Raw genomic sequence first — 12,974 nt, 5'->3', positions numbered from 1 at the left:
CTGCTGTTTCTATTCCTGCATGTTTGGAGTCTTCTTTCATCGGTTCCGAGTCTGTTGGGTTTTAACTCTATCCAGGGTCTCGATTGGCATGCGTGTTCATCGGCCTTCCGGTCTAAGTTTCACAGCATTAGCCAAGTATGCCGTTCGCCTTTTCTCCTGACTTTAAAAAATCTTAACAGTCGAAGCTGAATATTCGGAGGAAATGATATGCTGAGGAACAGAGCCCGTGTCCTGTCACCTCTTTCAGTAGCTGGATTTTCAGCTTCGCAGTGCCTTCACATGCATCGCAGCAAATCGACATTAAACCACCCAGTTCTCGCCTCATTGGAATCATGTCCGGACATGAAACAACTGCGGAAAATCCATGCGAAGATGATCATATCGGGTCTCATTATGGAAATCGTCGCTGCAAGCCGCCTCATAAAATTCTGCTCGGTGTCACCCTGTGGGGATCTCCATTATGCGTTTTCCGTCTTCACCCAGGTTGCCCAACCAGACGTCTTCTTGTGGAATATAATCATCAAAGGCTGCGCGCAGAGCTGTGAACCAGTAAAGGCCATTTCGCTGTATAACGAAATGCTAATGCAGGGCTTTCGGCCAAACGAGTACACATTTCCTGTTCTACTAAAGGCGAGTTCACATTTTCTCGGAGCAGACTCGGGGATGAACGTCCATGGGCACGTCTTGAAGACCGGATTCGATGCCGTGGTCGAAGTTCAAAATTCTTTGATCTGCATGTACTCGCGCTGCGGTCAGGTAGAGAGTGCCTGCAAGGTGTTTGACACAAGCGCCAAACTGGATACAGTGTCGTGGAACTCGATGTTGGATGGTTTCGCCAACAGCGGAGATATGGATTCGGCCAGGATCTTGTTCAACTCGACGCCCAAGAGGAATGTCATCTCTTGGAACGTGATGATAAACGGGTGCATCAACAATGGTTTCTTCGCGGAAGCATTGGGATTTTTTGAGCAAATGCTGGCACAGAATGTGAAGCCTAACGAACCTACATTGGCCAGTTTGATCTCAGCTTGCAGTCATTTGGGTGCCCTAGAGCAGGGAAGATGGATTCATGCCTATATTGACAGAACAAACTTTCGTCCAAACCTGGTCTTGTCCACCGCACTTATTGACATGTATGCCAAGTGCGGCAGCATCGAAGCTGCTCAGGCAATCTTCGACAAGACCCGAAAGAGAGATTTAATCACCTGGAATGCTATGATCAACGGGCATGCTATTCATGGCAATGCAAGAAAAGCTCTTGCTCTGTTCGACGAAATGGTGGAGTCCTCCCTGACGCCCGACGGCATCACGTTCGCCGGAGTCTTAACTGCGTGCAGTCATGCAGGTCTGCTAGACAAGGGGCGCGAGTATTTTGATCTTATGACCAGATTTTACCAAATTCCTCCCGACCCTGGTCATTTCGGCTGCCTGGTTCATGTTCTCGGGCGAGCAGGCCGTCTATCTGAGGCCGAGGAGCTTGTCAAGACAATGCCAGTAAAAACAGACCCCTCTGTGTGGGGTGCTTTGCTAAATGCGTGTTGGATGCATGGAAACAAGGAGATGGGAGCGCGAGCAGGAAGAATCCTAATGGAGTTGGACCCAGAGAACTGTGGTCGATACACCCTTCTGTCTAATTTATTCGCGAAATCCGGGGATTGGAATCAAGCGGCGAGGGTGAGGAAGATGATGAAGGAAAGGGGAATCAGAAAGACTCCCGGAAGTAGTCTGATTGCCCTGAATGCAAGCGTGCATGAATTTGTTGTGGGTGATCAATGTCACCCTGATATTGAGAACATCTGTACAATCTTGGATGGTTTAACTGCAGAAATGGCGGATTCATGTGACATAGAACGCATGGGGGAGCTTGATCTCGACTAACAAGAAAAGATTTCAGAAAAGGTTTCCCCGGTACAAATAGGCATTTCAAATCTCGGAACTGCAAACTTATCTATCTGTTGAAGCATGACTGGCTAGCTAACCTTTCTCCATACTTAGCTGCGACATACTGGTCTCATATGGATCTTCAACTTGAAGATCTTGTTCGAATCTATCAATGCCAAAGAAACCAATGGAAAAAAATTGTAAACGAACATTTTTTTATTCGGCCACAAAAATTGAAGGTATTTCCTTTTTTCTTAAAGTTTATACGTCTTATTAAATCATCTTATGTTTCATCTCTGTTCCTAATTTTTAGGACTTTACAGGATCATACACATATCATATTTTGTTCTACCTCATTGCCAACTACTGCTGCAAACTTCGTAGCGGAAGGAACGATGGGGAGAATCGTCGACGGAAGCCTTCGGCCTTCCCCCGCTCTATTTTCCAGTTCGGTCTGGTACGAACTGAATTCCACTACAAACAATGGCGTGAGCCGTGAATGGAAGACTCCCCCTGGATTTTCCAGTTCTCCGGGTGAATCGTCTGGGTGACCCATGAATGGACTCTATGGTTCGCGTGGTTCCTTCCATAACTTGTTTGTAGCGGATCTGGACCCGATACGTTACGGGGAATTATACGCCTACCGCTACTTGGGAAATACAATTAGTTGCCTGTACGAATTGGTATTTTCACATGATCCGAACCAGATATTATCCAACCGGAAACAGCGCTCCCGATAGCGCAGGGAGAGAAATGGCAGCGTTGCGGGCTCCCTCAGCTGCTCTTCTTCCTCAATCTCTGTCAATAGCAGATTCCAGAAGAGCTGCTTCTCCGTTTCTCTGCCGACCGTTTCGCTCTTCCTCCCCCAAATTGGCTTCTCTTTCTACATCTGCAACACCCTTTATCAATCGCCTGCGCTTTCAGGTGGTTGCCTGCCTTCCATCTTCTCCGGAAAGCAGTACAATTATCCCCACTAAGCTTTATGTGAGCGGTAAAAGTTCTGTTTTCCCTCATTTCTCCCTTTTTCATCAAATTATCACACTAATTTGTTTTATTTTCATGTCCTTTCAATAGCAGCAACCCTGTTTGTTTGTTCAGCGATTTAATCATTTTTTTTAGCAAAGCAAAAGGGAAAGAGAAGGATTTCGTTACATGCCACTGGAATAATCTTCGACTAGTTGTATGTGACAATGCTTCAAAGGGCACCAAATTTCGTCAGTTTCGGTTCATGGGGCAGGTTCTGTTTTCAGTTCCTGTGGAGGTCCTATCTTCTTTGCTAACCCTGTTGTCGTATGTTTCATAAAAGACACCAATGTCGTGGGCAAATGCAGATAATTTGTGAACACAATTTAGTTTCGGGTTGTCTTCGAATCATTCCCCATGGACATATTAAGATAACTAAAGCAGTTGAAACATTTTGTGAAACCAACCCATTAAACAAATATAACATATTGAGAGGTTAATCTTCTGCTGTTGCTAGAGTTCACGGGACATTTCATTTTTCTTAATGCTGCACACATGTTCCCGCTTGGAACTGGTAAAATCCTAATTTTTGGGGTATATTCTGATCTAAGTGGAAACGAATATGAATACTGAGGATCTCCTTTAAAATTTCTCCATTATTCGGGAACTGCTACTGGAATTGCTCAAGCAAAACTCAGCTTGTTCTGACAAAATGCTGATGAAGTTCTACGACTACCATTACCTGCAGGGCTTTCATTCCGAACCACTGAAGAGAGCCTGAGGAATGCTTTCCAAAGTTTTGGTCAGCTTGTAGAAGGTAAATCTGATTTTTCCTTCAGACCCATTTATTTCTTTTCTTTACACTCTACTTTGCAATTAAAGTTAAAAAAGAGTTGTTCATGTCCCACAAGATGTTCTTTGTGGAGTTAATACAAAAAACAACTTTCGTAGAGCATTCTGCATCTTCTTCAAATCATCCCCTTTTGCCCGTGGTGTTTCAACACGAGTCATCCTGTGACTCGGTGATGCAGCATGGTGGTTTAGATTCAAGGAATATTAAATTGATGCTTCTTTTAGAGTGTGGGTAGCCTAAATTTCAGCAACAACAACCAAGAAAATTATAATCTTAATTCAAGTTTGATGTGTAAAAATTGAAGGACAGAAAGTAATAAGAAAAATAGCAAATAGAGAAAAAAAACCAAGGATAACTTTTATCCAAGAGAGAACAAAAACCAGGACTTTATTCGATAGCAAAAAGCTAATTTTTGTGTTACATATGAGGGCCTTTTATAGACATATCGATCAACAAAATAGGAAATTCCTATGTTGCCTATTCAAGGATATAAACTCTAGTTAGGACTTACTAAATGTAGTTCTACTTGCTAGAAATGAAACTCAAAACAATAAATAGTTTCTAACTCAAAGACTTCCTTACTTTAGACTTCTCAAATTTGGAAACAAGAAACTACTAATTGAAAATGTTTTCCAATTGATGCTTTTAACCATAATAGCGAGTTGTTGTTTGAGTGATGCTTCTCATAAAATTAGCAGGTTGCTTGTCCAATGAAACTTCTAATTTAAGCAAGCTTAAATTAAGAAAGTGCAATTTAGAAAAAAAACTCTAATTTAGGACTTTTATTATTAGAACTTGTCCTAAAATAGGAAATTCCAACTTGTTAATTGAATCTTTTTCTTCTTTCTTCTTTCTTCTTTCTTCTTTCATAAACATGATTGGTTTTGGGATGATTCCTTGTCTTTAGATATTCCTCAGCTAGATTTTCCACATTGTAATGTACTACATCACTCAGTCAGGTAGATTCCCAATGGTCCTATTCTGAGCAAGTCCCTCCTATTTACCCCTAGTCTGCCCAAAATCTGCCCAGTTCCTGAGACTCCGGTAATCCGACCTGGGTTTGCAAGTGCTCAAGACAGTTTTTGAGCCCAAATCGAAGCACTGTGCTCTTGCCACGAGTTTAAGCAGCCTGCCAAACATGTTAAATCTTTCTTGTTGTCTATTTGAAGAGAACTTGTCACTGCCTCCCTCCCATGAATTGCTTTTTAGCCATGTTAGCGTAGAGACCTTCCTCTTGACACTAGTAATTTATAGAGCTCACGATGATTCTTTCGTTAAGACTGATAATGTCATCTATGCTCTTTCCTCAGTCAAGTTTGTGATGGAACGAGTAATTCATAAAACGCATTAACATTCTCATATTTCATCTGTGGTTTTTTCTCAGTTAAGCTAGTGATGGATAGAATAGCCAACAGACCGAGAGGATTTGCTTTTCTCCGCTACTCAACGGAGGAGGAGTCAAAGAAAGCTATAGAGGGAATGCATGGAAAGGTTTGTCCACCTCCTCTCTGCTCTCTCTGCTCTCTCTGAAGTAACAATAGCTCCAAAATGATATATTACTGCAACAGCAAAATAAGGCTGAGACTGCTCAAAGTTTACCAATTTGAAAACAAATTGAATTAAGAGTGTCTATTGAATTTTTTTTACTTCAATCCCTTCCGCTCCAACTGGAAGCAATTGAAAAAATATACTCTAAAACGTTAAATGGGTTCTTACCCTCTCCTTAAGTTTATCTTGTCTTTTATAATTTATGATCTTTTTTTTGTTTCTACAGTAAGCACAAACGCTAGAACTAGTTTTCCTGTTATTTCTTATTTGCTCTGGTTCAGTTTTTGGATGGCAGGGTGATTTTTGTAGAACCTGCGAAACCAAGATGGGAACTGCGAGAGAAACAAGCTCCAGGACAGTACTGAAAAGCATCAACAATTAGAAGGTTTACACTGGGCTCCCGATTCAATTGCAAAGTGAAATGGTTGCTAGAGATGTTGCATTTCAATTACTGTAAGAGATTGTCAGACATGAAGCTGGCTAAGATCAACTACTATTGAAGCATATACTGGTGAGTGAAACCTGTTACTGTATTAAATCGGTCCTGCCGGCTTGTCTGTCTTGGTTCTAACTGTTTAAAGTGGTTGGGCACTTTCTACTGCGTTTTATTGCTTGAAATATTACCCATCTGCCCACTCTGAAATCTTAAGAGGCAACTACCTTTTTAGCTGTTTATTCATGGCTGTATCCAACATGGATTAGTTTATGTTTGGCACACACAGAAAATAAAAAATATAAAAATGAGAGAGGAATGTGATTTGTAGTATTCTTTATTCCTTAATCACGTTGTTGTAGAACGGAAAAGGGGTTTTTCGCACGTCAAAGAGGATACAGGATACGAGCTAAAATATGAGCGAGTCAACTAACGGTGGCCTATGATAGGAGAAAAACAAACAAACGCAGGGTTGATTTACAAGCTGAGGAAGGATTAACATCGTATCCTCGATCACATCAACAAGTGAAATCCTCACCAGAATCGAACTTCTTGGACCAAAATCTGCACTGAAGCTGTTAAGAAAACCCCGCCTGCTCACAGGGAAAAAAAGTCTGGAGAGAGTTTATAAACACAACCGGATCCTTTGCCCTTCTCTCTCTTCACTGTCAACCTCTGATTGTTCTCTCTCTCTCTCCGATATACATCTCTTGTATGGCACAAAGCCTCTTTTACCGTTCTCCAACTTTGGTTTAGCGAAGGCAGAGTTCTTGCTTGGTTTCAAGCAAAAAACAGAAAATGAATCCTTCTCTTTATAAAATCCTTCCCCAAGTTTGGAATCGACATCTCCACTCTTTTCTGCTGTGCCCACTTCACCAACAGAAGTTGTATTAGAACCACTCCAAGATCTTTCCTTGTTCGTTTCCTTCTCATCTGAACCTTCCATGTAGGAGTCAGGTGATTGTCTTGAATTCATCTCATTTGAGCACTGCATAAAAGGTAAAGGCGTAAATCCATTCATAGCCCAGCAAGGGTGATTAGTGTTTGCTTCAGTCGCATTTGAATCTTCTCTTAGGAGTTGCATGCAGTAGAATAATGGGGATACCCCAAAAGACCATGGATTCCCAGCACTTTTGCTTGAATCCTCGGTACAATTTCTCTGCCCTGTGATTTCCCCAATTGATTTAGTTAGCTTCGTATCTTCTGCTTCAGGGTTGTGGTAGTGACTTTCAGTGCCGACCGCAGGGACGGTCCTGGGAGATAGTGATGTGTTCCTCACCACAGTAGATGGTCGATGAGGCTCTGTAACCAACACTGTCCTTCCAAAGAGTTTCAGACAGGTTTTAGGAGCCTCTATTGATGAATTCGCTTTAATAGGAGTTTGGTTGCCGCCGATCTCCACTTTCTGAAATTTTGCATTATCAACAGAAAATAAAGTGAGCGAGAAATCGTTGAACAGAAAATTGGACAAATTGAGTATGTCGTTTGTTGGGAGTACCATGTGAGATCTGCTAGGCTGGCTAGAATCAGGAACTGCTAATACGGGTGAAGAGGACCTATTCTCCTCTTCAACTGATGACGGGTATCCATTCTCCTGTTCTGCAATCAACATGCCTGTTGGATTTGAGCGTGCAGCAGATGAAACAGGTGAAGAACATGCATTTGCTATATTTGATACCGTGAAGCCCATCGTATCTGATCCAACAGCTGATAAAACTGATGTGGGTGATCCATTCTCTTGCTCAGACAGAAGGGGTGATGAAGATCTTTCTGCATGCTCAGAGACAGAGATACACTTGGTAGACGAACTATGGACCATTTTTCGCGGATATGGATGCATGGGTTTTCTTTTGGGGCGCGGCGGAGGAATTTCAATAGCTTTGACAGAACCTGAATTGCCATCCCCTGATTCTTGGGTAACCTGCGTAGCACAGACCATCAAAACATATGTAAGAATCCATAGGCTAATAGAAATTGGGTAAAACCGCATAAGCTAATGCACCGCCCCGTGTCTTGAACCGATGACTTACTTTAAAGATCAAGTAAGACCACCCATGTTCATACTTATGGCAGAAAAATAGGGTCTGAAGAAGCAGTAGACCTTAGAGAAAAACTTCTGTGCATGGCTTCGAATCTGAACAGCAGTCTTGGTTCCTATGTGTTCTGTGGAAACATAATGACATGATTTCCACGAATGCATCAAAAGAAGAATCTCAGGAACACAAAATCTTTGACTGGGTTTACCTTCTATTCGCCGCCATGCACGACCATACAGCTTCAGAGCCTCCAAGAATTTCTTGTGCTCTTCTTCTGTCCATCTTTCTCGCTGTTTAGTAATAGTATAAGGTTTTCTGGCCTATAGAGGAACAAATTGCGGTTCAACAAGTAACTCAGAGCACTTCCAGATAAAAACTGGAGAAGTTGATTTTAAGTGAAGAAACCAACCTTGGGTGGAGGCTCATCCCCTGACAGATACAACTCCTTCACCTGAACTTGAACCCCTTCTGTTGAGGGTCTCCCAGGGTCCAAGGACATGTGCTTATTCGTCACAATCACAGAACTCAAATCTGTTCCGTTACTTCTTTCCTGCACGGAACAACCCTAGTTAAGAGCATTCTCTAACATGTAACGCAGGAAAACTAACCCTAAAAAGCACAAAAAAGCTTTAATTCGCACTTGAGAAACTCCAATCTACCATTTACTCTGGTCACATCCTTCTGCCAAAACTGACCCTTCCACATTCCTCAGGAAAGAGCAAGTTACATTTCAAAAACTTCCACACAGCCAAAATAATTTCTTGACAAGATGCTGCCTTGTAGTTATAAGAACGAAAAACAAAATTTTGATAAAAAAAAAAATTCAGCTTACTGTTAAGAAAAGGAAAGAATACAAGAACAGGGACAAGTACTTGGACTGCGACTAAAGCCACTTCAATTCAATCTACAAAACATTTTCTTGCAACCGGAAACAAACATAAGCTATGCATGAAAGGCCAACTATGAACCACGCATCAGATTCATTATTCACTTAGGTCGATCAAATCACATACCTGGACAGCCATTTGATTCCGCAGTCCTTAACAGCACAGATAGACCAAATTACTATCTCAACTCCAAAGAGTCAGCTTACGTACTTCCTTCTTCCTGTGATTCTTGCTTTAAAAAGCACAACACTATCAAGCTTTTCCAAGCTTCCTGAGCAATCGACGGTATCACAATCTTCAACTCTCGATACCTCTGAGTTATTGATGCACCAAACCTCCGCACATACGAATTCAGCCAACCCGAACCGAAGCGGGAACCCCCAAAACTACTTATATCCTCATCAGTTCCACCCAAAAAAGAGTCGATCTTTGAAAGAGAATTAGCACATCACAAATTCCGCAGAGCTAAATCGCCACATCCATCGTAAACACCGTCCACAAACAAATCAATCGTCTCTCCTAACCAAATCATGCTTCACCTGCTAAAGATCTCCACAAGTCGATCAAACCAAGAGAAGCGGCGGAAGCTGATCAACAACAAAAACCATAAGCATTAGCCATGTAGCAAATCCTTTCGCTTAATCATACGCCGCTTCAAGTATAACTTAAACAACAGACAATAACAACCTTACGTAGCCGATAAGAAAAGATAAACACCGATAAAACGTCTTCTGCTCGTTAAACAACATCCTTCCTCAAGCAATACAAAGAACAAAAAAAAAACTCCTATATACACAAGAGAACCAAATTTTAGAAAGAAAAAAAAAGTGAGATCAACAAATTTCCGAAGCTCAACATGAAATTAAAAGCCGAAACGACAGAGCCGTATAAAAAAACCAGGAATTAAATACCAGGCCACACTAAAAAAAGGAAAGAACGAACACAAAGATCCGGCTAGCAAACACACCTCCTTCGGCGTCCGCCAACTGGTAGTGCTTCGGCCACACAGCTGCAAGAACAAAAAATAAAAGTAGAAACAATATTTCGCGCTGGATAATGACACAGTGAGAACAGAGAAGCAAGGCGACTGCAAGGAGAAGAAGCAACCAGACAAACTCTCTCTCTCTAATTGAATCTAGGCTCTTGAGGAAAAGATGAAAGCACGGGTTGCCACGTCAGTTCAAAATATTTCCCCGTTTCCCTTGGAAATTTCGAGAATCCATCGAATCCTGTGGCTGACGTTGCCGAACCTGACACGTGGAGACTCCACCTCCCGAGCCCCGTCTCGTAAAGTAAAAAACCCCTAATAGATAATATTTTAACTCCTAGTCCGATTTCTATTTTTAATTATTTCTCAAAAAGAAAAAACTAAAATTTCGAAAATATCTTGAGCCTCTAAAATAACGAGAAAGGAGGACCAAGAGGAGTGGATTAAAAGCGACGGACTTTCTGCACTTTTCGCCACGTCAGAGGCACTCGCCGCCTGGAACGATCCAGAGCTGCACGTGGCGGGCGATGGGGAGGAAAGAGAAAGGAGGAGGAGAGAGAAAAGGGTTTTGGATGGTCCTCGACCGCTCGAATTTCTCGTGCGGAATTAAAAAGTACTAAAAAACGATCGCCACGAGTTTATTGAGCTGGATTTGAAAGCGGTTTGGAGTTACAACAGGTGGCGTCGATTAGATGCTTCCAGGCCCCGGTCCTTGGTTCTATTTTTATCTCTTTCAAACCCTAAAAATTTGGAGAATTTTTAAAAATAAATAAATAAATAAAAGAACACCTCACTTACTCTGTGCCTTCGCTCTCGTGTCCTTGTGGTCACTGTAAAGATAAGCCTTCGCACCCGCCTCCCCTGGGGGAGAGGTAACCCTGTCTGCCACCGGTGTACCCACCCGGGTCCCACTTCCCACTCTGGTTCACCCATGTTCATGGACCGACCCAAGCTCACATTATAATTCATATTTAACGAATTTATATTTTAATTTAAAATTTTGATATTTTGGGTAAATTAGATATTTGAAAAAATATTCTGTATGGAACTCCTAAACAAGAAAATAAAATAAAATTTTGATTATTATTATTTTAAAAATTAGTTAAAAAATAATCAAATTCTTTTATTTACTAATTATTTTATATACAATAATTATTTAATTTTTTTTTCTTTTCATAACCATAACATCATGGTTCTTAGCCATAAAGTCGACAGAGGTGACGATCGAGAAAGATAGCGGTGCTTTTTCCCTGTCCCTACCCAACTTTATCTAAATAAAAAATATGCACTATTTATTTTTATTCTGAATTCTGACTTAATATTTTTCGAATAAAAATTGAACATTTTTCTAATTTTTATTAAGATTAAAATTATATTTACTTTAAAATTAGTTGACCCAGTTGGTCCAATCGACCATAAACCGGCCGCTTATTATTTAGAAAATAAAAGAATTTGCAGACTATCGTGAACTTTTACAAAAAGGCACTGGTCCTCCAATCACTTTTTCATGGGTCCCACAATTCACAATTGGACAGTCAAGATGGACCCCACTCTACCCTTTCCGGCTTTCCCATCATTGTCGTCAGGAAACCTGTAGTAACCCCGTAGATTCTCTGGAACTCTCTTTCCCAATCATCCAAATCGACCATTGCATAACCGTTAATTTCAGAGTCTTAAAAGACCAAACGAGACATTTTCTCAAAAATATTTCCAGCCACGAAATATTTAATGGCCGATAATGACGCCTAACCCCCACGTCCCTCCGACCTTTCCCAACGTACCGCGGGTCCCGCATTCCAACGGTCCAGATCGATTCAACGCCTGCGTCAACAACATCGTTGTCTATGACGCGGCAGCCTCTCAAAATCATCCACCAGTAGCGGCCGAAATGCGTGCACGTGATGACGCAGACGCTTAATTGAATATACGTGGATTAATAATACGTTAATAATGTTATAAGCCCAGCTGTAAGCGGATTAATTATTGATCAAGTGAGGGGTTAGGATAAAACAGCCAAGTTGCTGGATTTTGTTTGGATAAGACCGCCTAATTGTTAGTTAAAGTAGATTTCCTGCCGTAACAAGGATCTGGAGCACTAACGAGCGGGCCCACCGATTTAGGCTGAGAAACGTGTGGCTGGGATTGGGAACAGGGGTCGAGAGGAAGAATATTCTTTTTTTTTTCTTTATTTTAAGTAAAAGAGGTAAATGGGAATCGTAGAAGGAACCATTTGCGGGTAGTGGGACGTGTTGCGGGAAAATAGTGGTGACACGTATGAGGTGAATATTTTTGGTAATCACTCGTGGGTGGGCCCGAGGAGAAAAGGGACAAAATTGGGGATTTTGCCAGGGATTCCGGCGGCGGTTGGCGGCCAATTATCTGTTGGGTGGGTTGTAAATATTTGTGGTATGAAAGATATTTTCGAAATTGGAATTGTGAAGGGGTGAACAAAAGGGTTGGGTCGATGTTATTAAAACCGGGTTTTTATTAAACCAAGCAAAATGGGTTCAACCTTAGATTCGACCAAAGTGGGATGTTACCCTTAAATTTATTATTTTTTAACTTATAACATGATCTAATAGATTGGTAAGTTAGTGAAGTGTATTAAGGGAATTTATACTTTATATGTCCAAAAATTAGGTCAAAATCTTGTTCAAATTTGTTTACGATGCTTAGACTGAGTCAGACACTATACATTTCTCAGTTGCTCCTAAATGTGGATCAATACCTATTTAGTTTTTCGCAACTCCTCTTATATATGTGTAGCCGACTAAGACGGAGATGATTGGGCCATCCTACAAGTGGTTGAGCTAAATCCTCTTGTATCTACCACTGCATCTCCTCTTGGGAAAAAAAAATAACATAAGATGATTACAATTTGTTCACTTAAAATAAATATATTATTTATAAGAAATTAACTTACATATAATTGGTCAGATCCCTTAGTCCACCACTATTTGGACTAATGAGTAATCCTAAATCGCTCAATATTGGACTAATTCGTACCCGGCACATCTAAATGTACTCAACAAGTAGTATAATTGAAAGAAAATATGCTCCAAGTTAAACACATACCATATCTTCTCTAATATGCATAAAAGTCTTCGATCTTGTGGTATGTCAAAAGGAAAAAGAAGGGGAAAAACAAAATTGTAAGAAAAAATAAAATCCATCTCAACATCAGTTTGCCGATGTGTTAACTAAGCCAGTGTCTTATCGAGCTATTAACAATTGTCTCAAAAAATTGGACATAAGTGATATCTATGTACTAATTGGAAGGAGAGTATTGAAATTTTTTCCTTTACTAAGAAATATACTCTTTCCTTCTCAATATATTCTGTCATCTGTATATAATTACGCCATGTATAGTTTATACAACGGTTTA

At 40.9% G+C, this 12,974-nt stretch overlaps 3 protein-coding genes across 4 annotated transcripts; 2 read left to right on the top strand and 1 right to left on the bottom strand.

Moving 5' to 3' along the window:
* Positions 1 to 60: 60 nt before the first annotated feature.
* Positions 61 to 2,493, top strand: LOC137944963 (pentatricopeptide repeat-containing protein At5g66520-like). 2 transcript variants are annotated; one of them, XR_011110865.1, is made up of 2 exons: positions 61 to 2,120; positions 2,205 to 2,493. XR_011110865.1 is itself a non-coding variant. In XM_068790790.1 (2 exons), exon 1 carries the CDS (start codon positions 208 to 210, stop codon positions 1,876 to 1,878), a length of 1,671 nt encoding a protein of 556 aa, XP_068646891.1. In that variant the 5' UTR covers positions 61 to 207; the 3' UTR covers positions 1,879 to 1,908; positions 1,996 to 2,009. The 2 variants fall into 2 exon arrangements, 1 of the variants encoding a protein (XP_068646891.1); XM_068790790.1 differs by lacking the exon at positions 2,205 to 2,493 and having other exon boundaries at positions 61 to 1,908; positions 1,996 to 2,009.
* An 81-nt stretch (positions 2,494 to 2,574) lies between these two features.
* Positions 2,575 to 5,904, top strand: LOC137944964 (organelle RRM domain-containing protein 6, chloroplastic-like). Its single transcript, XM_068790791.1, has 4 exons — positions 2,575 to 2,872; positions 3,593 to 3,661; positions 5,082 to 5,188; positions 5,527 to 5,904. The coding sequence occupies exons 1-4, from the start codon at positions 2,575 to 2,577 to the stop codon at positions 5,608 to 5,610; spliced, it is 558 nt and encodes a 185-aa protein (XP_068646892.1). The 3' UTR covers positions 5,611 to 5,904.
* Positions 5,905 to 6,017: 113 nt separating this feature from the next.
* Positions 6,018 to 8,739, bottom strand: LOC137943837 (protein REVEILLE 1-like). Its single transcript, XM_068789269.1, has 6 exons — positions 8,728 to 8,739; positions 8,124 to 8,279; positions 7,923 to 8,034; positions 7,780 to 7,841; positions 7,177 to 7,599; positions 6,018 to 7,083 (listed from the first exon to the last, which is right to left on the bottom strand). The coding sequence occupies exons 1-6, from the start codon at positions 8,737 to 8,739 to the stop codon at positions 6,304 to 6,306; spliced, it is 1,545 nt and encodes a 514-aa protein (XP_068645370.1). The 3' UTR covers positions 6,018 to 6,303.
* Between the last annotated feature and the right edge of the window lie 4,235 nt (positions 8,740 to 12,974).

This window comes from Aristolochia californica, unplaced genomic scaffold, assembly GCF_029961685.1.
Source record: "Aristolochia californica isolate CCGP_79_NKW_82.1479 unplaced genomic scaffold, dmAriCali1.0.hap1 SCAF_11, whole genome shotgun sequence".
In the NCBI taxonomy this organism is placed as follows: domain Eukaryota; kingdom Viridiplantae; phylum Streptophyta; class Magnoliopsida; order Piperales; family Aristolochiaceae; genus Aristolochia; species Aristolochia californica.
The sequence above is the reverse complement of the archived record's forward strand: the minus strand, read 5'-3'. Positions and strand labels throughout refer to the sequence as shown.